Here is a 25,062-nt window from a genome sequence, read left to right on the forward strand (position 1 = left end):
ACGTTGCACCACAGATTTAAAATACAGTACCGTGGACAAAACAGTATTGTTTTTTTCTAGTTATTACACCATACTCATTTGTTAATACACTGCTAGAAAGAAACCCACCAATCAAGTCCTGTTGCACTGGAAACCCCGTTGTTGTTCAAAACGACACATTTATGAACAATCAAATGGCTCTCGTAAAAATTTTATTGACGGATATAAAAACATCCGTGGACACTCGCCTAATATAACTGTGAAAGAGGGCCGGAATTCTCATTTCTTTTGATAATCTAACTCTCAGGTTTACAAGGTTATTCCCAGCTTGTGTAAGAATGTAGCAGTTTGTAGAGCAAATAGTTATTAACAACGTTCTTTCTTGTCACCTTATGTATGATATGAAATAAACGTTTCTGTACGTATTCCGAAAGTAAAGACACACACACATATATAGAGCGAGATTTTTAACTGGATAAGCAAAGTTACTTCACTATGAATTGTTTCTTTTCTGTGTAGCTTGTCAGTTTAACGCAGTTAGCGACTCATAATAACATCCAAAACCGAAGAAAAGGCGTTGAGAGACAGAGATAAATTACGTCGGGAAATAGTTCCTTTTACACCCTAAATATACCTTGTTCCCAAAGGTTGAATATTTATGGCTGTAAAAATAAGGTGCTTCCCTAATAATCTGGAACTTGCTACCATCCTTTAATTATTCACTAGAGAGATCCTGCTTTGTGAAAAATATTTTATCAAGTGTTATCCAAGAAGACCTGCGCATTGATCCTTGGTGTATTTTGGGGTAAATATAGTCACGTGAGTAGCTGCAGCCAATGTCGCACAGAGAAAGGCTGAAAAAATAATTACCTGCCTTGATTGTTCTATGAGCAGATAAAAAGTACACATACAGTTCATACAATAATCTTATGAATGTAAAAGAGGGGAAACAATGTCGACTTCTGGTCCTATAAGCAACTACTATGTGGATTCGTTGATAAGTCATGAAAACGAAGAGATGCTGGCTACCAGGTTCCCAGCCACTGGGTCTCACCCTGCAGCGACCCGACCTTCCGGACTAGTACCGGACTGTACAGATTTTCCTTCCTGCAGTTTTGCAACAAAGCCAGCAGTTTTTACCACTTCTTGGGCTCCTGTGCATTCTCAGTCTTCAGTGGTTTACCATCCATACACCCATCAGCCTCACATAGGAACAGATGCCAGATATATGCGCTCCTGGTTGGAGCCCATCACAGGCGCGGTCTCCTTTCCTGGCTTTCCAGCAAACACCAGGCACTATGGGCTAAAACCTGACACTTTCCCCGTTAGAAGACCGGAGTGCAGTACCTCAGATGGACGCGGCTATCCTGCAGACTACATGTACGGTTCTCCGGGTGATATCAGAGACAGGACACCTCAAAGCATCCCCTCCCCGGAATCAGAATCCGTAGCTTCCAGCAAACACAAAGAAGAAAAGACGGAATTAGACCCGAGTAAGTTGAAGTCATTCCTGTTTACAACCAGAGGATTATAGCCTCTAGTACTCAATAAAATGAAATTGCCTTTCTTTTTCGAATTCATTGCAGGGCCTCCCCTAAGAAAGAATGTACGGGTGTCCTAAAATGCTTGTAAAACACTGCAACAGAACAAAAGTAGAAAACAATATTGCATGTATGTGTGACAGTGTGTGTGTGTGTGTATGCGCACATATGTGTGTCTGTGTGCGTAGGGGGTGGTATTAATAATTTCAGTTGTATACAGTTCAGTCCTGAAAAGTGTAGGCACTCTTACTGCTGTGGTAGAATAACTTGCTTTAGTAGCCTTGAGTTTAGTTTTTATAAACATTCAAGCAACGTCACCTTAATGATAACTGCATTTTATTTAACAATGTATTTGCAGAATAAACTTTTAAATGACTCATTTGGGTTATATAACACATGTAGCAATTTGAATATAACCTCCAGTATAAAGAGTTTATGTAGTTAGGATCAGATGCAGGATAAAATGAGAATTTTAAATAATTTTGAACAGTTAAACTGATGGTAAAAAGGAGACAGTGCTTGACTTAGCGTTTTAAAGTAGATAATGGGAATTAATTAACACTACTGAATAAAAATCGAAACAAGCCTTGTCACTTAGCATCTTGCTTAATTGTTCGAATAATTTCCAGGGGTAATTATGCCACACGGACACACACACGTCTATTTCTATCTGTCAGTCTGTCTATCTATCCTTATACCCCCACTCAAAAAACATACAAAGACAGATATTACACACCACATAGCCAATGCGCCCCCCCCACACACACAAACACACGTGTGTATGCGTGTGCATGTACACACACACACACGCACACACACACACACACATATATATATATATATATATATATATATATATATATATATGTGTGTGTGTGTGTGTGTGTGTGTGTGTGTATGTGTACGTCCACACACACAGTGTTTGTGTATGCGTGTATGTACATATATGTATGTTTGCATGTGTACGCACGCACACGTGCGTGTCTGCTGTGTATGTGTGCACGTATATTTATAAATGTTTACATACACAAACGATAGATATATAAATATCGATTAACACAATACAAACAGACACACGCATCTGTGTGTGTGTGTGTGTGTGTGTGTGTGCGTAACTATATATTTGTGCGCACACACTCACACACACACACACACACACACACACACACACACATTTGTCTGGATCTGCCTATCTATCTATCCACCTATTTGTCTAAGTACTTCATCCTATAGAAATTAATGATTTGAAAAAGTATGGATTTATTTGAAAATAATTTGGGTTTTAATTTCAGTAACATTGCTTGCTAAAGTATATACTGAAATGTGCAACAAATGTAGGCAAACAAGAAAAGTAATACAATATAGCCTCCACAGTTTAATTGCAAATAAATGTTATAGAAGTGTACATTTTGGATTGTGATTAATACTTAAGTATCAAAAATTCTAAAAGTTGTAATTATGCGTATCTTTAAAATTTGTGAATTCAATTTGTTAGACCAGTTTAGCTATAACTACAACTACTACTATGACTACTATTTTCAATTACAGTAGCATTGCTTGCCATATTACTTAATTACGGGCCATCCTTCAATTGCAATATGGGCCTATGACAGTGGAGATAAAATGTTAGGTGCGTTTCTCCCTACCGTCTATACTGTTACGTGCTTTTTACCAAATTATTTTAACATTGGGCATAGAAATACAGAAAAAAACTTAGATTAGGATAACTAGTTGAGGCAGGGTTTCTCCGTAGTTTCGTTGCTTCGTCTGTTAGATACAATTCACAGTGCATGCAGTATTCTATTATTTATATCTAATGGGGCTTTTACTGAAGTACAGTATTGTTTATAATAGTATCAACTAAATGACTGATGGTGCACTTTCCCCCTTTTTAGGCAACCCTGTTGCAAATTGGATCCATGCCCGCTCTACCAGGAAGAAGAGATGCCCTTATACTAAGTACCAGACCTTGGAACTTGAAAAAGAATTTCTGTTCAACATGTACCTTACAAGGGACCGCAGATATGAAGTGGCTAGGGTCCTTAACCTCACCGAACGCCAAGTCAAAATCTGGTTTCAGAACCGAAGAATGAAAATGAAGAAAATGAATAAAGAGAAAAATGACAAAGACCAGCAGTAAAAAATACACGGAATGGAAAAGAACAAGGAAGGGACTCAACCTTCTCCGAGGAAAACGACAGACACTGAATGTGCAGTTCCCATTTACTAGGGTGTTAAACACAACCGCATTTGAGAGCACACGCCTTTTAAATGCAAGTTTTGCCCTTTGAGACAGTACTTGAACTTTTATTTTTTATGTTTTATTCCTTAAGTTATGATTGTCCCCTGTTTTGTTTTTTCCCCTTCCTTATCTTTTTTCTTGGTCTGTATTTCCAATAAAATGAGCGTCAGGCAGTGCGTGCGGTAGAGAGAGAGAGAGTGAGAGAGAGAGAGGAAAGAGTGAAGGGTGAATGTTGTCAAAGTGTCTTGTACATAGTTTCAGTGTACAGTAGTCTTGCATACATTTATTGGTCAAATTGCAACTGTCTTAATTTTATGGTGTTTTAGTAGGCATTCTATTTAAGTATACCCCGTGCAACCAACAGTATACTCAAGTGTCCATTCATTTCAGAACTCAACAAGCCAATTGATTCCATCTGGTGCAAATCTGTAAAGTTTTTATGCTTCTGGAAATGTAAAAAGTGAGATATATTAAGTTAACTTCGTGGAAAACGTCGACAATTAAAATTTAAAATAAATTCTAAAAACAAATGGAGTGGTGAAGAGGTGTTTCTTTACAAATGCGTGGTAGTACTTAAATGGCATGCATATCTTCCAAATCATCAGATATTCAGGCCCAAGATCCATACAAGTTACTTGTAGTCAAAGACGATTTGTCATAAAATGTCAAACGTGTGTGTGTGTGTGTGTGTGTGTGTGTGTGTGTGTGTGTGTGTGTGTGTATCTTTCAATTATTTGCAAAACTGTCGATGCAAGTAGACAACAATTAGGAAACATGGCGACAGAACCAACATATAGCAGTTGGTGTACCCATTTGATGGAAATATTTATTACTGGCAATGTTTACGTATATTGAAAACAAATGAGCTTTCTTGTAAAATTTAATATGAACTGTCTTTTTGCCAGTGTGAATTTGTGCTCTCTTTTAGACTAATAGCAAAATAGAATAAATGTTTCACACACACCTAGTTAAATACAGAGAAAGAAGCAGGCAAACAGACCCACGCTGTACTAACACAACAAGGAAAGATGAGAACGGAAGCAGTCGTTTTTTAAATGTGCTTTTTTAAAATTATTATCACTCATAAACCTGCTTATTTTTTAAAGATACTACGGTTTATAAAGTTGTAACAACTTGCAGGTACTGTTCTGCTTGTAGCATAGAAACATAATTAAAAATGCACTATAGCTACAGACTGTAAATAGAAAATATAAAGTTCTGCATCACCACCTATTGTATGTCCACATACACACGAATATTTCGACATCCCAAGAAATGCATACACTGTGTGGTTTAATATCAGTATTGGGGAGCAATACGAAGTAAATCCGTTAAGCTGGATTGATTTTAACGACTGCAAACTCTACATAACTGTATACGATTATACAAATGTAAAATTTGCACACAAGTCCCTGGTAGTAAGAATGAATGGTTTTATTACAGTTGTAAAAGAAACAAGGAAATAAAAAACGAATAAAATGATTAATTTTACAAAATGCTGCCATCACCACATTACCCGTTATCACTGGTGCACAAGCAAGATACAGTGTGTATATATATATATATATATATATATATATATATATATATATATATATATATATATATATATATATAAAATTTATGAAAATATGTACTAGATGGATAGATAGATAGATAGATAGATAGATAGATAGATAGATAGATAGATAGATAGACATAGTATTAGACATATCTATCTATCTACCTATCTATCTATCTATCTATCTATCTATCTATCTATCTATCTATCTATCTATATCTATCTAAAATCAAGTAGCTACATAATACAAATTACACTTACCAAGGAGTTAATTTCACAAGAAGATGACTGCATGCTTTGTTTACTAAGGAAGTTAAGTCGATTAAGACCTCTGAAATTATGTTTCATTTGTAACCTATGCACAGCACGCATTTTGCCCTAAAGGTAATTGATGTAGCAAAATATTTCCGGGGTCCTTGTTTCTGTAATGATAACTGTAAACAACAAAAATTAATTCGCACCAAGGAAGGAATGCTAATTTTCTATATTGGGGTCTAGTGATATTAAAATATACTCCCCGTACATTATTTTCACCTTTTTTGTAGCAAGTTAATTAGATACGTTTCATAAACAAAACAAAACACACACACACACACATTCAGCTTCAAGATAGTTTCAGATACCTTTTTAGAAAGACCTCACGAGTACGAATTTGATAATTCAGTAAACTGTATGGTCCCTGTTCCCATTTAGTGTTGTGTGGGTACTTTGCATTGCTGTGATACACTAATGAGATGTTTTATCCTGTTGTGATTTTCGTATTACCAATATAATAAATTCAGTTTTGATGGATGCATACATGCAATATGTACTCTTAAATTCTGGAAAAATGCTAGAGTCTAAAAAGTTGCATGGAGAAAGCACTTTTCGGTGTTTAACACTGATTCTCAATGAAAGTAGTTAACTTTTATCTGGTGCAGATGCATTCCTCCAAACAGGAACCATTAGCTTTGATTTTACTGCGTTATAACTGTCTTTTGTATCGTAACATAAAAGGCATAGGAAGTTAGTGCTTTAAATTCCGTCTGTAGGTGCATTTCCGCAACAGAAATTGTAGGGTTTTACAGCCCTTGTTTGTCTCGCTTCTGTTCCGATGAATACACTGAACAACACAGAACTATGATGCAGGCTAGACGTCTGTCCTTAATTGTTTTATGGTTTCAAATGTGCAAGAAGCTTCATACTTTGAATCTGTTCTGTTAAAGTGTGACTGTTGTCTTAAAAGCGTTGGAACTGTCCTGTAAGCAGATTAAAATAGTTAAATAAATAAATAATGTACGGTTATTATTTTTTTAATCCGTTATTCAAAAGTTGTATCACTTAAACACTTTGTTTAGTGAAAGTATGACCATGTGCATGTGATGTCACTCAAGTTGATATCTCATGGTAGTTCATTTTGCTCTTGAATCTGTAAATGAACAGGAGGCTAGACAAAAGAAAGACGGCATACTCTTATACTCCACTTATTTTACAAATTGTTATAAAGACGAAACGCATATAAACCCAGAGATAAGGTAGACAAACATTTTGGTGTCAATTTTAATCAATTAAGTTATTACTGGATAAAGTTTGTTTCATTAAAGGAACGTTTCTCAAATTATGAGGACAGCTTTCCCCGGGAGGACCGGGCCTGTTTCAGGAGAGGCCCAAGCCAAGTTTATATACGTCTACTTAAAAACATTTTGACTATTTTGTAATATTTTTTTGTGTGGATCACGGCTAAATGCAGAACAATATAATGCAATGGGTATGTATATGTTTGACTCTGACTTAACAAGGCAAAATAATGCAGAAAGCGAAATATTATTTCTTTAGTTATGTGTGTGTGTTGGAGGGCTCTGTCAGGCCAATGCAGAGTAGCACGTGCATTTTATTTAAAGGGATGCTGAAAGTTATTTTTCTACACCAAGAGGAGAGTCAAAAATTCCTCCTTCCCTTTTTTAATTGTTTCAGGGAAGCTCACTCACTGTGTCAAGAGACTTGAGAACCTATGGATTTCACTTGCGTTCTCTCAGTAAGGCTATTTGACGTGTTATGTATTGTGTCAACTAGAAATATTCTCTAAACCCACAAATACATACATACATACATACATACATACATACATATATACGCACATAACATAAATAGTAAAACAAGCCCGTTTACTAGGATTTGGCTTATCAAGGCCTAGGTATCGTCAACACTTTTCAGTAGTTAAGCACACATTTACGGGTTTACGGAAGTAGGAAGCTACCAGAATTACTCATACCCCTCAATTGTCCAGATTTTCGCAGAATGTCCGTAGTTTTGTCTCATATTTTTGGTCTGTTCCTCATAAATCTGTTAGCTTTCTGGCAAATCACTGAGAACTGAAGTCCTTAAATAATAATAAAAATAAAGACCACATCCTTCAGAAAATATATGCTAACAGAAAGCTTATTATTATAGCAATTCTCTAAGTTTATAAGAGCAACATTTAAAATGTGTCCCTATTTTTGGCCTTTGTCCCCTCATTATTTTAGGCGTTGTCCAGATTTCTTGTGCTAAGAGGTTGAGAGGTATGCAGAGTGTTATGTTTTATAATCAGATGGAAACTTCGATAAATATAACAATTTACATCTACAAGTCAATACATTTCTAAGTCGTTAGCATTATATTAGTAGAATTATTAATAACAGCAGTACTTTTTGTAGGAGACTGTAGTGTCACCCAAGCAGCATTTTTGTGTGTGTGTGTGTGTGTGTGTGTGTGTGTGTGTGTGTGTGGGTGGGCAACAGCTTCTCCTGATCAGTAATAAAATCGCACGTTTTGTAAAAGTTTAAAAATATGACAGAAATGCTACAAGAAATACAAACAATATAATTAAAAATGACACAAAAAGTGAATACGCATGTTATTTTCTATTAAATTTGTTTTTTGTTTTTGTCACACTGTATGTTTTTGACTTTTTATGTTGTATTTATTTTCTTCGTGGCTGAAAGTGTAAAGAGTCCAAATGGATCCGTGTTCGTAGGCCAGCTAACAAAAACAGATAGACGGACAGGCAGATAGACAGACATATAGACATATAGCAATGTGTCTTTCAAACAAATAAACAGAATAGCAGAACTATGTTAAAAACAGATTACTGATGCAGTTGACCATATTTCTTTCCAAAGGGAATAAAACTTCAGTAGGAGCCAAGCCTAAAGGAATGCAGTGCTAGTAAGTCGTCGCAAGGTGGCACTGTTGTTCAATGTTAGACTATTGTCAGTCCCGTTTCATGCTGTCATTTTATCAGGGCACTCCAAACCAGAGGAGTAACGTTAAGAGAGGACGCTGAATTTACTGTCTCCTTTTACATTTACACTGTCGTAAAAATTTATAGAGATATGTTTTTCTTCCATTTATTGGACCTTAAATTGGAAGCGATTCAGCAATGCACAAACCGTTTTACACTTTCTCATATAGCACACGGGATAGTAATAATGATGTGAATGATAACAACAACAACAATAATAATAATAATAATAATAATAATAATAATAATAATAATAATAATAATCACGAAGACTGCCAGAAAAAAAAGACTAGAATAGATAAAATAATAGAATAAATAATACATAGAAAAATAATAGTATTCGAGGTTACTAGCTATTATGCATCCATAAAAACAATGCTTATAAAAATAATGCATATACAGGCAAGCATCATGCACAACTGCCAGTTTTATCACCCCAGGTAAATTATGCTTCCATTTCTTGTAGTCCATAGGACTAACAGCACACGCACTCTTGCGCACGACATAAATAAAGCGGTAACCATTGCAAAGCAAGCTTTACAAAGTTGTAACCATTGCAAAGCAAGCAAGTCATTATAATACTATTAACATGTAAAAGAAACACTAAATCAGAGCATAAAATATTCTTCACAATTAAATAAAAAGTGATTGTATTTAACTGTGCGTTTTTATGGTTAGTGTTAATGACTGCGGGTTATATGACGTAACAGCTAACGTTTACACGACTATGACCCCCTTGAATTAATAACTGCTGGCTGGTTTAACTTTCAAGTTAGTAATACTTAATGTGATCTCGTATGAATATTTGAAAATAAATTATTCGATTATTGCATGTTGCTTGCTTCTATTAAAATCGATATACACGGTTCAAACAATATAATGTTCAAAATTACTGAGAAGAAATAATGCGAGCATTTTCAGGCTGATGGGTAGCTATTATTTTGGTACTCATTTTGGTTTTATAACATATTCAATTATGTCTAACATTTGTTATAAAATTAATTAAATTATCTTTAGTGATGCATGCCAGTGGTATAATCATACATTTGTATTTTATTCTCAAACCTCATGCTGTTTCTGTCATCCTTGCCCCGCAGAAAAGTAATCTGCAATGTATTGCTTAAAAATGCACTCAGACTTCAAATAATGTTCCCATACACTTGAGAAAGGGACACGATGTTTTTAATTGTTGCCAATTGCACCCATAAAATGGCTAGTTTTAGAAGTGCATTTCCACCAGATAAGCATGTTTTATATAGCTCTTTACAGTAGACCTAGTTTGGACAGGTCTGTGTTTTTGAGTAATAAAGAAATTGCTCAGGAAAAATGTACTCACTTGAGTCCACTGAGTATGCCCAGTACACTGTTGTTGTATTTGACATGCGCAGCAAGACATGCATAAATATGTAAATTCGTAAATATGTGATAAAAAGAAAAATTGCACTTATCCATCAGTAATTTAGACAGAAAGCACACGGAGAAGAGAACAATCGATGTGTATGGGATACCTAGCACAGTACTTTAACGTGTGGTTAATGTTTTGTAATTCAGTCTGAACATCAGAATACTAGTTGCTCTGACGGGGTATGTGGATGCCCCAAATATGTGGCTTTATAGCATATTAATACATGTTCACATTTATAGTCAACACGAGCTCCCTTGGACAAATGTTTCATCTGTCTTACTTTCGGATATACAGGCCGCAACCTAACTGCAGTTCTCTTTAGGCACTGGAATACTTGCATTGTGTGTGTGTGTGTGTGTGTGTGTGTGTGTGTGTGTGTGTGTGTGTGTGTGTGTGTTTTCTTAAGGATGAATAAAACAAGATTCCAAAGCACCTTGCATATAACTCGGGGGCATTCGTGATTTGTGGAGAAGTGTAACTTATGTACCATTTAAACTGTACAATACGCGCTCTTAGGACTGGATTACTATAATGGCATTTTTACATATCGATGTCAGTACAGATAAGGCAGTCGTCTATGACAGCAGTAAATAATACAATACAAATACTTTTACATAGGAGGGTGCACATGAAATGTATATATACGAAGATGAAACGCAGTTAGTACTGTATATATGCATTGATTCTTTTTTTAACACGAAGGTATGTTCAATTTTAGAAAAACAATATATGTTAAATAAAGTTATAGATAAGCAACAAGTTAACTAATTGTGTTCTGTGAGTGATATTATTTTGGCTACGTACAGAGTTCATACTGCTGCCGTACACTGTAACATAACCAATAAGGCGAAGGACATTAACATCAGGAAAGGTCATGAACAAAAACACATACCCAAATGCATGACTAAAAGGAAAAAAATACATAAGAAACCTGGGAAAAATAGCCCAAGTATAGAATGTTTTTATTTTGTACTTTTTCTTTTGGAATCTTTACTGCCGCTGGTTTCAATGAATGTGCTGCCAGGTCGTGACAAGCACGTAGCCAAACGTGATACGGAGAGCAGTAAAAAGAATGACGTCACCGGGTATGTGTTGTTACCGTCGACCTAAGGAGCAGGCATTTCCTTTTTTATTAGTAATAACCGGGGTTCTGTGGGTTTTATTGTCGTATTTCTCGGTTCATCTACCTGCCGAGTTACCTGCAGCCTAACCTGATGGCGCATGTATTTCTTAAATAAGTGAAGAGGCTGAATAGATTAATGCGCACCTTTCATAACCCTCCCCCGTTCATTTAATATTTTTGTCTGAAGGCTGGTTTTCTGCGTACCCTTCATCTAAAATCCCCCCCAAATCATTGCTACACTTTGCAAGTCTGTCTAGGGTTTCTGGACTGATGAGTACAAATCGTGTGTGAAAGGAACACCGCCGGGATTTTGAAGAATTTGCCTGTGGTGTTAAAGGAAGAAACAGGGAGGAAACTGTGAGAGAGCTCTACCTATCGACTGAAGCAAGACAATCCAGCAACCCCACCAACCTTATAGCACTACATTCAGACACCATGAACCACATCTGAGTGTCACCGAGCTCAGGGACTGTCCAGGGAGACTTTGTAACCGAGTTTCTTTAGCACCAAATACTTTGCTATTCGACAACAATGAGTTCCTATTTTGTCAATCCTCTGTTTTCCAAGTACAAAAGCGGCGAGTCCCTGGAACCAACGTACTACGATTGCAGATTCCCACAAAGCGTCAGCAGAAGCCATGCTCTTGTTTATGGTCCAGGCACTGCTGCCCCAAGCTTTCAGCACCCTTCCCACCACGTTCAGGAGTTCTTCCACCATGGAACGTCCACCCTTTCAAACTCGGGATATCAGCAGAATCCATGTGCCCTGACGTGCCACGGGGACGCCTCTAAATTTTATGGATATGAAGCAATGCCGAGGCAATCGCTTTATGGTTCCCAGCAAGAGGCGAGCGTGGTGCAATATCCTGACTGTAAATCGTCTTCCAGCAGTAATGCTAGCGAGGGACAAGGCCATTTAAATCAAAATTCGTCGCCTAGTCTTCTGTTTCCTTGGATGCGACCTCACGGTTAGGAGTCATTTTATATATATATATTTGCAATACACTGGAGATATTTAAGTTATATGTATACACTGACTAGTTCTTGTTTCATTTGTTGTTCTCCTCCCAAAAGAAACACACAAATAGTTGCTACTCTACTATTTGTTCATGACTTGTTTCTATCTACAGTAAGCAGTCAAAAGCAACTGTAGGAGTCTTTTGTAATTAATTTGACCAACAAACATACGCAAAATTCAGTTAAATGTACTGTTCTCTAATGGTTTTATTGTATAAGTTTAGAACAACAACAAACATGCCACTTAACACACACACACACACACACCAGTTGTCAAAACAACCACATTTTGCTACACTAGGCACAAAAACAAAACGGTGATACACTGTTTAAGACACTAAAATTGTTATTATATCCATTAAAGAGTGGCTGACTGCTTATTTGTGTGTTGTATTTTCTCCTAAAGTCTTTCATTGAAATTAACCGTCCAGTTAACATTTGAAGTTGCCTATAGAGCATTTGATCAAAGAGTTGAGCATTTAAGTCCAAAGTACTACTGACAAGTCACGCCAGATGTGAATTTTGATGTTTCAATCTGTAAAAAAAAGTTGAGTTCATTTAGAAAGAAAACAGTCCCACTCCTTGTAGTTATTTTAGCTAAACCGATATTTAAATATGCACATCTACTTGAATAGATGTTTAGGTAAAGTTTAATTGAGCAAATGTAGCACCTCTACAGAAAACATGGCATAACTGGCTATGTGGGTCTCATGATTTGTATCAGACTAGAGCAAAACCCATAATACTTCTTAATTTACTGACCGTTAAGAATATTCGAAGTGCAGTTAAATTATCTACTTTTTTGTGTTACACATAAATAAGCTGTTTTATATAGACCTGGAAATAGTGCTTTCTTGGATCAGCAGTGTAGGTATCCTTTATTTTTTAAGTCGGACTGACTATTTAAAGGAAACTTCATTCTTCAGAATTACACACTCAAGTCTCTAATTCCTAGCGTGGCCGAGAATCCTAGTATTAGTTGTACGGTCCACCGAAGAGTGCTTAAATAAGTTACTCCTGGCTTGGCAGGGTTTTCTTTAAAGTTATATATATATAGATATATATATATATATATATATTACATTACAATGCGTCCCTGTTTAACACACACACACACACACACACACACACACACACACACACACACACACACACACACAAAATCAATAGTGTGTATTAATTTAAACATATAACTGTTGTGTAATTATGTTATAGCTCCAGGAAGGCGCAGTGGCAGACAGACTTACAGCAGGTATCAGACTCTAGAGTTGGAGAAGGAGTTCCTTTTCAACCCTTACCTAACGAGGAAGCGCCGAATTGAGGTTTCTCACGCCCTGGGACTAACTGAAAGACAGGTGAAAATTTGGTTTCAAAACAGGAGGATGAAATGGAAAAAAGAAAACAACAAAGATAAACTCCCGGGGGCGAGGGGGGAAGAAGAGAAAACAGAGGAGGAAGGAAACGACGAGGAAGAGAAAGACGAAGAAAAAGAAGACAAAAAGGAATGAGATTCCCCCTCCATGTCTCATTTTATGGCAAAGGATTAAAGCGAGGTTTTTATGACGTTCTTTCAGTTTTACAGCTTATCACTGGCGTCTCACTTACAAATCTGTCAAGTCAGATTCAAATGCTAGGTTCAAGTGACCTTTCACCATAACTTGCAGTCGATGTGTTTCTTTTGGCAAATGGATCATGCCACAATGATGTCTCCCACCATTCGGTACCCTGCAGAAGGATACTTAGTACCATGTCAATGGACAGCGTAAACAAGTTTCCTTAAACAGCACCTGTATGACTTTTGTACATTCCTACTTAAATCCATCTAACTTCCTTTTATAACGTATAACTAATGTCTCAAAATTCTGCGCTTTCTGACTTTTTGAAAATGTGTGTTTAGATGGTTTTGTGTTGCACAACTGAGAAACATTTCAGCACTAGAAGAAGAAGCATTTTTAAATGCACGTTTTTGATTGCATTACCAAGTGATGTATTATAAAACTTGTTATATAGAAATGATTAAGAGGAAAACAAAGATCAACACAATAAGTGTAGTAGATCCACTTTTGTTTCGCAAAATACACCTGTCTCAGTATGTGATTGAATAAAAGCAGCCCACTAATACACATTTGCACACACTAGATTGTTCAGTTTCTGTTTTCCACTACCACATGTTACATAATCTGCGTGTCAGATACAAATCGAACTTCTTAAGGGTCTGTGCAGTAAACAGTTCATTTGCTATATTGTTCTGTATACAGTTTAAATACAAGGAACTGACTCATTTAAATAACATTGTAGCACGATTTTTTGTCCTGAAACTCTTTAATAATTTTCATTTCATGTTAGCATTCAACAGTCTAAAGAACTACCTAAATGGGAATCTGCAATAAACCCCCAAATAGCATGGGGCATAAATGTACTTGATACCTTATGTGTTCTGAACTTAAGTGTTACAGATGGGACGTGATGAAGGCTACTGCGTAGCACAACAAAAGGGAAATTAGATCTATCTTTCACTACCTATAGAAGGAGTAGTACTTTGAAAGTATTGGTAATGCGGTTTTGTTGTATGTTGCTGCTTATTTTCTTGAAAAAAATCCCAACAACTGAAACTGCCTAGTTGAACGCACAGTATTGTGTTATTTTAATGTGCTTACAACGTAGATTAGGATTATATGCACTGAATATATACCTAAATGTCTTGTTATACTTGTTGATGCAAAGCTCGAAAATTGTCTGTTGTTTTAATAAAACTGAACGTAGTTGTGTGTGTTAAAACGTATGAATGTATTGGTTGCTGTTATCTAGAACTAGCTTCTAGAAACAGTAAGTTTATATTGTGTATGTGATATGAAATCATAATGAAATAAACAATTTTGAACATAACGAGTTTGTTCATAAACCGTGTCCTTGTAGTACGATATGTAGATATTTTATCTTATCTTGGGGCTTTATTCAGAAGGTTTGTATACCTATTATGACTTCGCATTTGTTCAAACCAATGTTACATTCAGCAGAACTGTTGTGTAGTAATTGTGATGAAAAGAGGGTATACCTTACCACATGAATAACGTTGTAAGTTTACAAGAAAGCCACTTCAACTTCTTCATTTGAAACACGTTGTCTGCTAAGGTATGAATAATTTAACACGTTGTTGAAAAAACTAGCCCTAAATAACATCAACAATGGACAACATGCATGTGCACTCCTTAAACTTTCCAAGTTTGTATTCTGTCCCCAGTTTTGACACTTTGTCCCACTATAAATTTTGATTTATCCAGAATTCTTGCGCTGAAAGGTTGAGAGACAGACAGACAAATACACGCTCGCACACTTAGTTTTATAACTTCTTACCATAGTACTTTCAGATTTGAAGATCGTGTGAGACCCAGTACCTAACCTGGATCCGTTGTTCTTTTTTGTTGCGGTTTTACCTACGTCAAAACAGTAAAATACGCTCCACATTCCACTCTATTGTTATTTATATGCTTTATTAAATGGATTGGGGCCCGGGTGTTCTGTTTAACAAACCGAATTGCTTAAAATTACATTGTCGGCAAATGGTGACTGAAGGGATCAAACACAGGACTGCAAGATACATTTGGTAGCCTTAATCTTCGGCGCTCTCAGAAGCAAACTTAATAATTTGTTGGTCTTCTGTATTTATACAGATTGTCTTTAAGAGGTCAGTTTGAATCAACAACAAAGTAATAATAATAATAATAATAATAATAATAATAATAACGCGCTCCTTTTAATACTTTGTGTCACTACCTTGTGGAGCAAATTTGATATATGGTAGTGTCTCATTTGCATGACTGTTCTGCAGTTCAATAGCAAAAAATAGTGAAACATTTTGCTCAGGTTTATTAGAAGCTTTAAATTTTGCGCTATACGTAAGATGCATTACAATTCCTAAGGGCCACGATTCATTTTATTAGTGCCTAGCACAAAATAATGTCTAACAAAATTGAAATTACAGTTTATATGTGCAAAGGGTGTATCCAGAATTTATTGTGCTCAGACCTCAGTGACCTCCTCCCACGACTAACATACACACACACACACACACACACACACACACACACACACCTTAAGGATATTGCTTATTTAAGGCAAGTCTATAGACATTCAGGACTGCATGCATCTACTATGTCTAATGTGGTCGGAAAAGTATATAAGGTATGCCTTTCTCCAAATGTGTCGAGGTATGCCCAAGTTACCACACGGAGCACAGACATTAAAGAGTGATGTAATTATTGCAATGTTTGTCAAACTTTGTTTTTTTTTTTTCCTTTGAAAACAAATTACAGATACAAACAAATAAACCATTAAATGCAGCTTAAAAATGCTATACTTCCAATTAACTCGTTATGTATAATTGGGTGGTTATGGCTTCCTCGAACACACCGCTTAGTGGGATAGTCTTTTATAATACTTCTGTGCAGTTTTTAAAGATGTAACTTGCACCAACACCGTGTGCTTCTTTCCCTAACCAGAAAAGGATACTTTCAACTTTCTGCAGTTTACTATTGAAATGACCAATCCTTTTGCCATTAATTTGAAGATTTCCCCCCAACAGACAGGTAAAGATAAAGAAATACACAAGCAAGCATAAACGATCTGTTCAAATGAAGCAGAAACCAAAAAAAGATGGCTTCTGAAACTTGCTGACAATTGTACGTAGAAATAAAAATTTGCTTAGCAATTGTAAAGTGATCATTTGCTGCTTTTGTCCTTTTCTAACAATATAGAAAGCAATGATCACCGGAAAGGTATGCAGAGCAAGAAGAAGAATAAAGTTTAGAAGTATGATGTGCTTTAAGTGGAATAGTGCTTCTTCCTGGATAGCCTGAATGCTAAGTAGACACCAGTAACTGTAAGCTCAGTCCATTGATAACCAAAACCATGCAGTTAGTTCAGACGTGTTTCCTTCACAGAAATCTTTTGTAGGAAGTTTATAGGCAGTAAACAAAATGAAAACAAAGTGACATACAGCATGTTTTCTCGCTGTGATATTTTTTTTTTCGCCAACATGACAAACGCACACAAGAATGCAGTAGATATTCACCTGGCTTTAAATAAAGCCCCTACCGCATTTTTAGAGCAGCTAGTTGCACTCCCGTATTTGCAAAGCTTCAAGTTTTATTAAATTGTAAATAACACGCAACGTTCTCCATCAAGAATATATAACAAAGGCTAGTGTAACAACAACTGATGGGGGTATTCGAATACCTGCTGTCATTAAGGTGTGATAAACTGACATTTGTACGGGATGAAGTGCTAGACAACACCATCAGGTGGATCCAAAAGGAAAACTTACCTGATAGGAATGCCATTGCTAAAATGTGCCTTCATGTTAAAAATTTTAAAGTAGCAAGACTGATATAACAAGACTGCATATTTGTGAACAAGGTCTGTTGTTGTATTATTGTTAACATTAAAATGGTAACCATTATATTTTTCGCATTAATATTTCTAAAAGTTGAACACATTACTTTTTAGTCTGAAATGTAAAAGTGCTTGAGACACTCTGGATCAAATATTCAGTTTTTAAAACTATTAGCAATGTTTTATTTTCGGCAAGACTGAAAAATTGATGCAAAATGGACTGGGACAGTTCGTATTTCAGACCTAAAAAGTAGTGTGTCCACCCATTAGAAATATTGATGTGAGAAATATAATGATTACTAGACTTTTTGCCCCCCCCCCTTTTTTTTTTTTTTTTGCTTATTTAGTTCTGTATAGTTATAAAGCTATACAGATTTTATGACACGAAAATGCAAATTAAATTGATTCACAAATTGTGTTTAGCATTAATACTGGTGATGTAAAAAAAGACAACATGCAGGTTTTATGACTCGAAAATGCAGATGTAAACTGCGTCACAAATTGTGTTTATCATTAATAGTGCTGATGTAAAAAAAAAAAAAAGACAACTGAAGGTGTAGGTAAGGCTACCCAGGGGGCACACATGTGATCATGCAGGTGAACAGAAGAGTCCTTTCCCCTTATAATTTAGAGAATGTAAGTATAGTACAGGCATATGTGGGTAGCTTCAGCAATGATGTCTATCAAGCTCACTTTTTATTTTTACACAGATGGTTTATATTCAGTAACTTTTACATGCGATTTGGCTTCTCTTGGTCAAGGCCCCTGTGGTATTATCTGTTGTGAGATACTAGCAAATTCAGATTTATTTCTTACGTATGACTGATTTCCACCCAAACAGATAATGGAACCATCTAACAATAGCCAGAACTAACCAGTACTTTGTGATATGAAAACTTAATTTACTTTTGTTTTTCATGGCTTAAGTGTTTTTTTTTTTTTTTCGAAGAAGACGAACTCGATGATAAAGGTATTGTGAACACCCTGTTTGCTAGTCCTCCAGTACTAAATGCTTTTCCCAAATCCTCAGAAATTTGGGTTCATCCATATCCCCTAATACTTTCTCACCAGCAAATCTATTGTGGACGTCACACATTAATTACTGCAGTAACATTGTGTATTGTGTTTGACAATGATGCGCTCATTTTGTTCTAAAATACAACAAAAGAGTAATTGAAACAGACATACCACCAAACTAGCAGTATATAGTGATACCACTATAATTTGTTTGATAATTTGCTGATGGTGTGATCCCGAACTCACAAAAGGATTTTACCTATGAGTTTCCACTGTGATAAACAGCCAATAACAATATATGCACCATTGTAGATGTCATTGATTGTTAACAGTAACTCTTACAAACATCAGTTAGTTCGCATGTGTGGAACTGAAATAGCTGTCCTTAATTATCATGTAACACGTGTTATATTTGGTTTTGCACACTGTGTTCCTCTGCACACTGTGTTCCTCTACAGTTTCTTGACCAACTAAACTATCTAGTATCACTTCCAAAGCTAATGTGTGTTCTGGCTTTTCCGTAACTGCATGCACTTCATTGTTTTCTGAAATTTCCATAACTGCACGTCGTTGTTTTCTGAAAATACTGTGGTTGGAAAATACATAAATGCATAAAATAAATACATTTTAAAATCCTATGGTGGTTGAGTATACACCCCAATGCACTGCAATTAGCAGAGGCTGTAAATTTCACACTCAAGAGTTGCTTTACAAGAGAAAAGTAAAATAAGTTGCCCTTCAGGACATATCCACTTTTCTGTCACTTATCACGGATCTAGCACAAATTCTGTTCAAATTATAACTATATGAGACATCCTTGCATGAATATGCGCACTTTGCCTTAAGGCATAGATGATAGATCCCTTCACACTCATCTAAATTTAGACGGGCAATTGCCACAATTTGCAGTACTTGTTAAACAGTGATATCCACTGCTGATGAAATAAGAGGATTTGTATTAGCATGCATTTTCTGATGAACGAAAACTGTGTCACTGTGACGTTTCTCGTTTGTGTTTTATTTCAGTTGTTAATATTCGGTCAAAGACTGCATATTTTAGGAGGGGCAAAGAACATTTTGGAGAGATCCTTATGACGCTGTTAGGTTGGGATGAAATGTATCCAAACTAGCGTATTTTTTTTTTCTTGATCGACCTCTCAACTGTCTGTTTTTTAGGGGCATTCCTATTTTCATACCAGATTTAATCATGCACATAATATCCATAATTTTTAGGTATGCCCCCATTTATAGGCTTGGTTTACCTTTTCACACAATTTTCTGACCCCCCCCCCCCCCAATCACACGTGTTTTTTTAAGCTGTCTGGTATATGGAAAGCCACACTAAATGGTCAACGTACTAGCAGGACCAGCAATTTTAAAAAGAGGGCACACATTTTACATCTCCCGTTTTCAGAAGCAAAAACAAATGACTTTGTGAGGCAGAATTTTGCAATGTGCTTCATTAAAGTCTACAGATTTTACACTGTCTCTTTGATAATGTGCTTATATTTTTTCATAATTTCTATCACTCTGTTTTGTAAACACGTGTTTCTGGGTAGTCTCCCACATTTCTATTGGACACGTTTGATATTCAAGTTTCTATGGTAATTGGACTCTAATTTTTTGTCTGGATGTAGTTACTTTTCAAGGGCATTTGTACTTATTTTCTTTGTGTGCAGATTCAAAGGTACGGACAGGCAGGTTACTTGTTAATTAATTTATTTTTAATCAACAGTCTTTGTGGAAAGTTTGACCAAATGAATATATAAAACTAGAGTATTATAACTACCTGTGAACTTATTCCATTTTTGACATTCTCAGTGCCTATTTTTTGAAAGCAAAATAATCTCCGAAACATTTTAGCGAACACAAATTTTATTGCAATTTTGAACAACAGTTCCACAAATATACTGTAAACAATACAAGCATGCAGAAAACAATCTAAACTTTTTGGCAAAGGCAATGAATAAACAAACTAAACAGTATAACATACAAAACTTGGGAGTCAATGTTACATTCAGCAGTACACTATGGAAATGGTAAGAGCATCCTCACAATAAAATATAGGGTTATAACCATAATAATGCTGATAAGGTTCACTAATGAAAAACGCAAGTAATACTGGTTTATTAGGAAAAAAAACTTTAACATTCTAGTAACAGTAATAACACATGGAAGGTAAGTAAAACAGTAAATATAAATGTAAAATAACAAGCAACTAGTTAGAAATAAGTTCGTATACAAAACTTTAAGTAAGGACAACGGTAAGTAAATAACATGTTTAATAGAATCGCATGCATTGCAGCAAACGAAACAATGTACTTTCTAACTGAATAAGCACCACTAATTTTCACCCACGGTTTATTGACTTTCACCGGATATAAATTGCCTAGTCAGAGTTCCCAGTCACTTTATGGCTTCAGTTCTCTATAGCTTGTGTTTGCAACGGAAATCCATTGTTTCTTAGAAAGCGGATTGTCAGGTTCTCATTCTCATGGCTTAATTACCTGCTATAAACATTTACTGGCAGTTTCCTTAGAAGAGAATTGCAGATCAACCCATCCGGTTCAGTTGTAAACTTGCTACTGTCAGTCCGACCATAACATTTTGTGCCATAGGGTAAGTCAGATCATACCTGCGAAAAGAAACATCATTGGTTGCTTGATCTAATTTAAACAGGATAAATGGTCTTACTACATGCAAACTGCTATAAACAACATGAACAAGGCCAAAAGTTTATTGCTCCATCATGCACTCTCATGTTACTCCATGCACTCTTTGGAAAAACAGGTGCGTATTTGAGGTGGCTGGGCTTTTTAATTTACAAATCCACCCCATGGCATTTCTTCCAGCAAACAACTTTATTAAATAACTACATATAATACAGTCACACATTGCAACGGACAGTACAAACGGTGTGACTACTTTATTTGTTTTGTTACAAATTAACCTTTTCCTTAAGCACATCTCATTTCTTCCTAATAAAGAAGATTGTTTGCATGCTTTTAAAATGAAAGTGACGTGAGTAATATCGGGTTTTCTAAGTACACATTTATCATAAAGAGAAAAGTAATAACATTTTTGTACAAATGTGATAGACTAGCACAAAGAAAAATAAAGGATAGAGAAATAAAATATAATAATCTAGGCTTTCCTCAAACAGTTCAGTTGCTGAAACCCCCTATGTTATGCATTCCATATGCGGCCTTGCCTTTGTAATGACAGTAGAAAAGAGCCCGAGTCCAGCAAAAGGAACAACTGATTATTTTTAAAATCTAGCAACAATTTACAATACATACATGCAGTTAGGAAGAGATATTGGGCTTGTAAATAACAGCAACAACAATAATGATAATAATAATAATTGTGTTAATGCTACAGGAGAATGGGACGTGTACGTCATGTGAAGGACTGACTTGTTTATTTATTCATATACTTATGTAAGCCAGCATTTTGTGCGTGTGTATATATATATATATATATATATATATATATATATATATGTGTGTGTGTGTGTGTGTGTGTGTGTGTGTGTGTGTGTGTGTGTGTGTGTGTGTGTAGATAGCTAGATAGAGATTAATAAACTTCTTCCATACTTATGAACCGGCTTAAATTATTTTACTTCTATTACTGTGCGGTTTTCTATGCGCGTGTGTGTGGTGTGTGTGTGTGTGTGTGTGTGTGTGTGTGTGTGTGTGTGTGTGAGTGTGTGTGTGTATTTCGACGATTGAAACATTGAATTGTGGCTGCTGTGTGTAAGGACGGCTTACAAAGTGGGCTGCCATTGAAATTTCAACACCGGATAGTGCGAGTCTCGAGATTCCAAAGAATTAAATGAGATCAGGGGAAAACTGCACAGTTCGAAATTGTTGTATATGGGAGAATTTCCTTTTTTCCGGGGTGCAACGGTCTCGGAGATAGTATAGATAGGTGGCAGGGGGTATCACCAACACATTATGGTAACCCAACAACTTCTACCCCTTGCAAAAAAACAAACACATAAATCGCATTAATGTTTAACGAGCGAGTAAAAGTGTTAGGAGTTTTGGAATTGTCACTGTCGAGTCCCGAACTTCCATCCGACAGTGCCAAAAGTCATTCCGTTGTGATGTTATGACCTTTCTCTGGCAATGAGCATTCTGAAGTTCTAGAACTGGGAGCTTATTTGATTATTTCTGTGATCGTGAGATGCTGAAAATAGTCTTTCAGCCGTCGTGTAGTTTATTCTGCTAACGTTTTCTGTATTCGTGTACAGTTATTGTTAGTTACATTCGTAAAAGTAGACAATTATGTTACATTTCACTGCTTGCATATGTTTAATAAAGCCAGTGGTTGCATGACTATTAACGTATTATTTTGGTAAAGAATGGTGCAGAATCAGAGAGTAATGAGTAAAAACCTTTAGACACACTGATTTGAGAGAATATTACTGTAACTTTTTTGCTAGTTTAATACTATAAAGTATGTTAGAACTGTGTCATAACTTGGACGCAAGTCCTGTAACTCAGTCTGTCATTAAAAAGTATTGATGTTAAAAAGAGCAGACAGTTGTGATTGTTTTGTTTACATTAAAAACTGTCTGTTTAAAATGTTCCACTTAAAATACTGCGACTGAATTAGACACTTGTTACATTGAGAATATCATGCTTGCATACCGAATGCATATCTTCTTTCAGTCTCTCAGGCCCCTTCTTTAATAACATCAACACTTTACTGATGATAAACAAATATTTAAAGACGACTGACATATGCATTTTCAAGTTCCAACGTCGTTCCAACGATACATACAGTATTAAACAAACAGCAACATAATATTGCAGTTATTTCATTTCAACAAATCGTCTGTATTTAAATTAATAATAATAATAATACCGTGCAGCAATGAAGTCCAGTAGAATGTATTCAGCACTGTGTGGTGCAGGTATAATCTACGTATATAGTGCAGATAATGAGTCTACTGTAAGGAATAAGTATTATACAATTACCCAGCAAAGAAAATTATCCACATAGCGAACTGATTAAAAAAAATCAAAATTATAATAAGATGCTAGGCCAATAATATGTTTCTAACCATCAAATTTTTATTAAATTCTAGAATTAACATGTTACAACAAAATAACCTGTACATGTAACCAATGCAACTAATGATAAAGAAGTACCAATCTTCTGGCATCAAAATCAAGTACAAATTCCTCAGACACTAAAAGAGTAGGAATTTCTTATTACAAACTCTGAAGCCCAGAACTCGTCAGCCGCCTGTGTTCTTCTTCATCCTCCGCCCCAAAATCTGGTAAAGTTGTGCCCACGTGTTCTAATTTTCGGAGTTACAAAGAGTTTTTTTTTTTTTTGCCTTTTTCTTAACCAGTCTAATCTTAATTTTCTCAGGAACACAACCTCATCAAGTGTTAGCACAACGCGGACTTCCACCACAGCAGGAAAATAATAAAATTTAACAGACGGACCTGCGAGTTATCAGAAATCCAGTAAAACGCAAGTCCTGTGAGCAGGTGGCTTTATTGAAATATCAATACACTGTGAATTGCATTTGTATAAAATAAAGCTCCTGATATGTTTCACTCGAAACAGACTATACGTTTGTTGTTTGTAGTATTAATACCCTATGGGACATACTGTCTTAATTTTTATTTTATATTGGTTAACCGGGATTAGTCCGACTGGACAAGGTCCATTTACAGCGGAAGCCCGGGGAAAAAAGCTCCACAAATGAAGTAGACAAATACATAATACAGTTTTGCAATAAACAAATACGTAAGACAGTTTTGCAGAAAAAAACATTAAAGTAACATAGCTATATAAAAAATAGTTCTTCAGCATAATGAGATGACAGACATCAAAAAGATCATTTTTAAAGACTTGTCATAATTATCAATATTATAAACTCCAGCTCAGCAAACCACGATGCATGATATATAAATAAATGTGAATTGTCCAAATATAAAATGAAATCATTATGACTGGGCTCTGAATGTTTAGTCACCTGGAAGAAAATACAACACCTGGAAGAAAATACAACTAATAAACACCCTTCATTTCATGTAGACAGTGTGAACACATTTCTTTGCTACTGTCTTTCATGTCTCTTACATCCCAGCCTCTAACTGCTGTGTTTTAGTCAGCCAGGCTTGAAAAACAACTCAGTACATATCACGACAGTCATATTGCTAGACATGTTAAGTAATACTGCTTCAAGAAAGAGGAACAGCCATTTTTGTTTCTTTCAACTCATCAGACTAGGACAACACCATTTGCATCAGAAACACATTATTGGTAGTGAATAACATTACTGTTTTTGGGTTCGACCGCTGGATATTAAAGTATTGAGTAAACATGGCGATAGTGCAGAACATTTGCACACGCCACAAAAAAAAAGCAATGCATTCCTGGTTGTTTGCTGAAAATTTACAGCTGAGTAATAAAAGTTTACGACTGAATCAGAAGTTGGATTGGCCACAAGGAGTCATGTGAACCTTACCATGAACGTGAACTTTTTATTGTGGTTTCTCT

General features: G+C 35.8%; 2 protein-coding genes across 2 annotated transcripts; both read left to right on the plus strand.

The window, feature by feature from the left end:
* The first annotated feature begins 671 nt into the window (after positions 1–671).
* Positions 672–4,292, plus strand: HOXC9 (homeobox C9). The gene is made up of 2 exons (XM_044083941.1): positions 672–1,472; positions 3,416–4,292. The coding sequence occupies exons 1-2, from the start codon at positions 932–934 to the stop codon at positions 3,658–3,660; spliced, it is 786 nt and encodes a 261-aa protein (XP_043939876.1). The 5' UTR covers positions 672–931; the 3' UTR covers positions 3,661–4,292.
* Positions 4,293–11,048: 6,756 nt separating this feature from the next.
* HOXC8 (homeobox C8) lies at positions 11,049–14,996 on the plus strand. The gene is made up of 2 exons (XM_044083945.1): positions 11,049–12,080; positions 13,345–14,996. The coding sequence occupies exons 1-2, from the start codon at positions 11,645–11,647 to the stop codon at positions 13,635–13,637; spliced, it is 729 nt and encodes a 242-aa protein (XP_043939880.1). The 5' UTR covers positions 11,049–11,644; the 3' UTR covers positions 13,638–14,996.
* The last annotated feature ends 10,066 nt before the right edge of the window (positions 14,997–25,062 follow it).

Source organism: Protopterus annectens, chromosome 9.part0 (assembly GCF_019279795.1).
Source record: "Protopterus annectens isolate FY-2018-M chromosome 9.part0, PAN1.0, whole genome shotgun sequence".
Lineage (NCBI taxonomy): Eukaryota > Metazoa > Chordata > Ceratodontiformes > Protopteridae > Protopterus > Protopterus annectens.

Coding starts and splice junctions, on each gene's coding strand:
- HOXC9 (XM_044083941.1), top strand. CDS start 932: ATGTCGACTTCTGGTCCTATAAGCAACTACTATGTGGATTCGTTGATA. Junction 1,473..3,415: donor AAAGACGGAATTAGACCCGA/GTAAGTTGAAGT, acceptor CCCCCTTTTTAG/GCAACCCTGTTGCAAATTGG.
- HOXC8 (XM_044083945.1), top strand. CDS start 11,645: ATGAGTTCCTATTTTGTCAATCCTCTGTTTTCCAAGTACAAAAGCGGC. Junction 12,081..13,344: donor TCCTTGGATGCGACCTCACG/GTTAGGAGTCAT, acceptor ATTATGTTATAG/CTCCAGGAAGGCGCAGTGGC.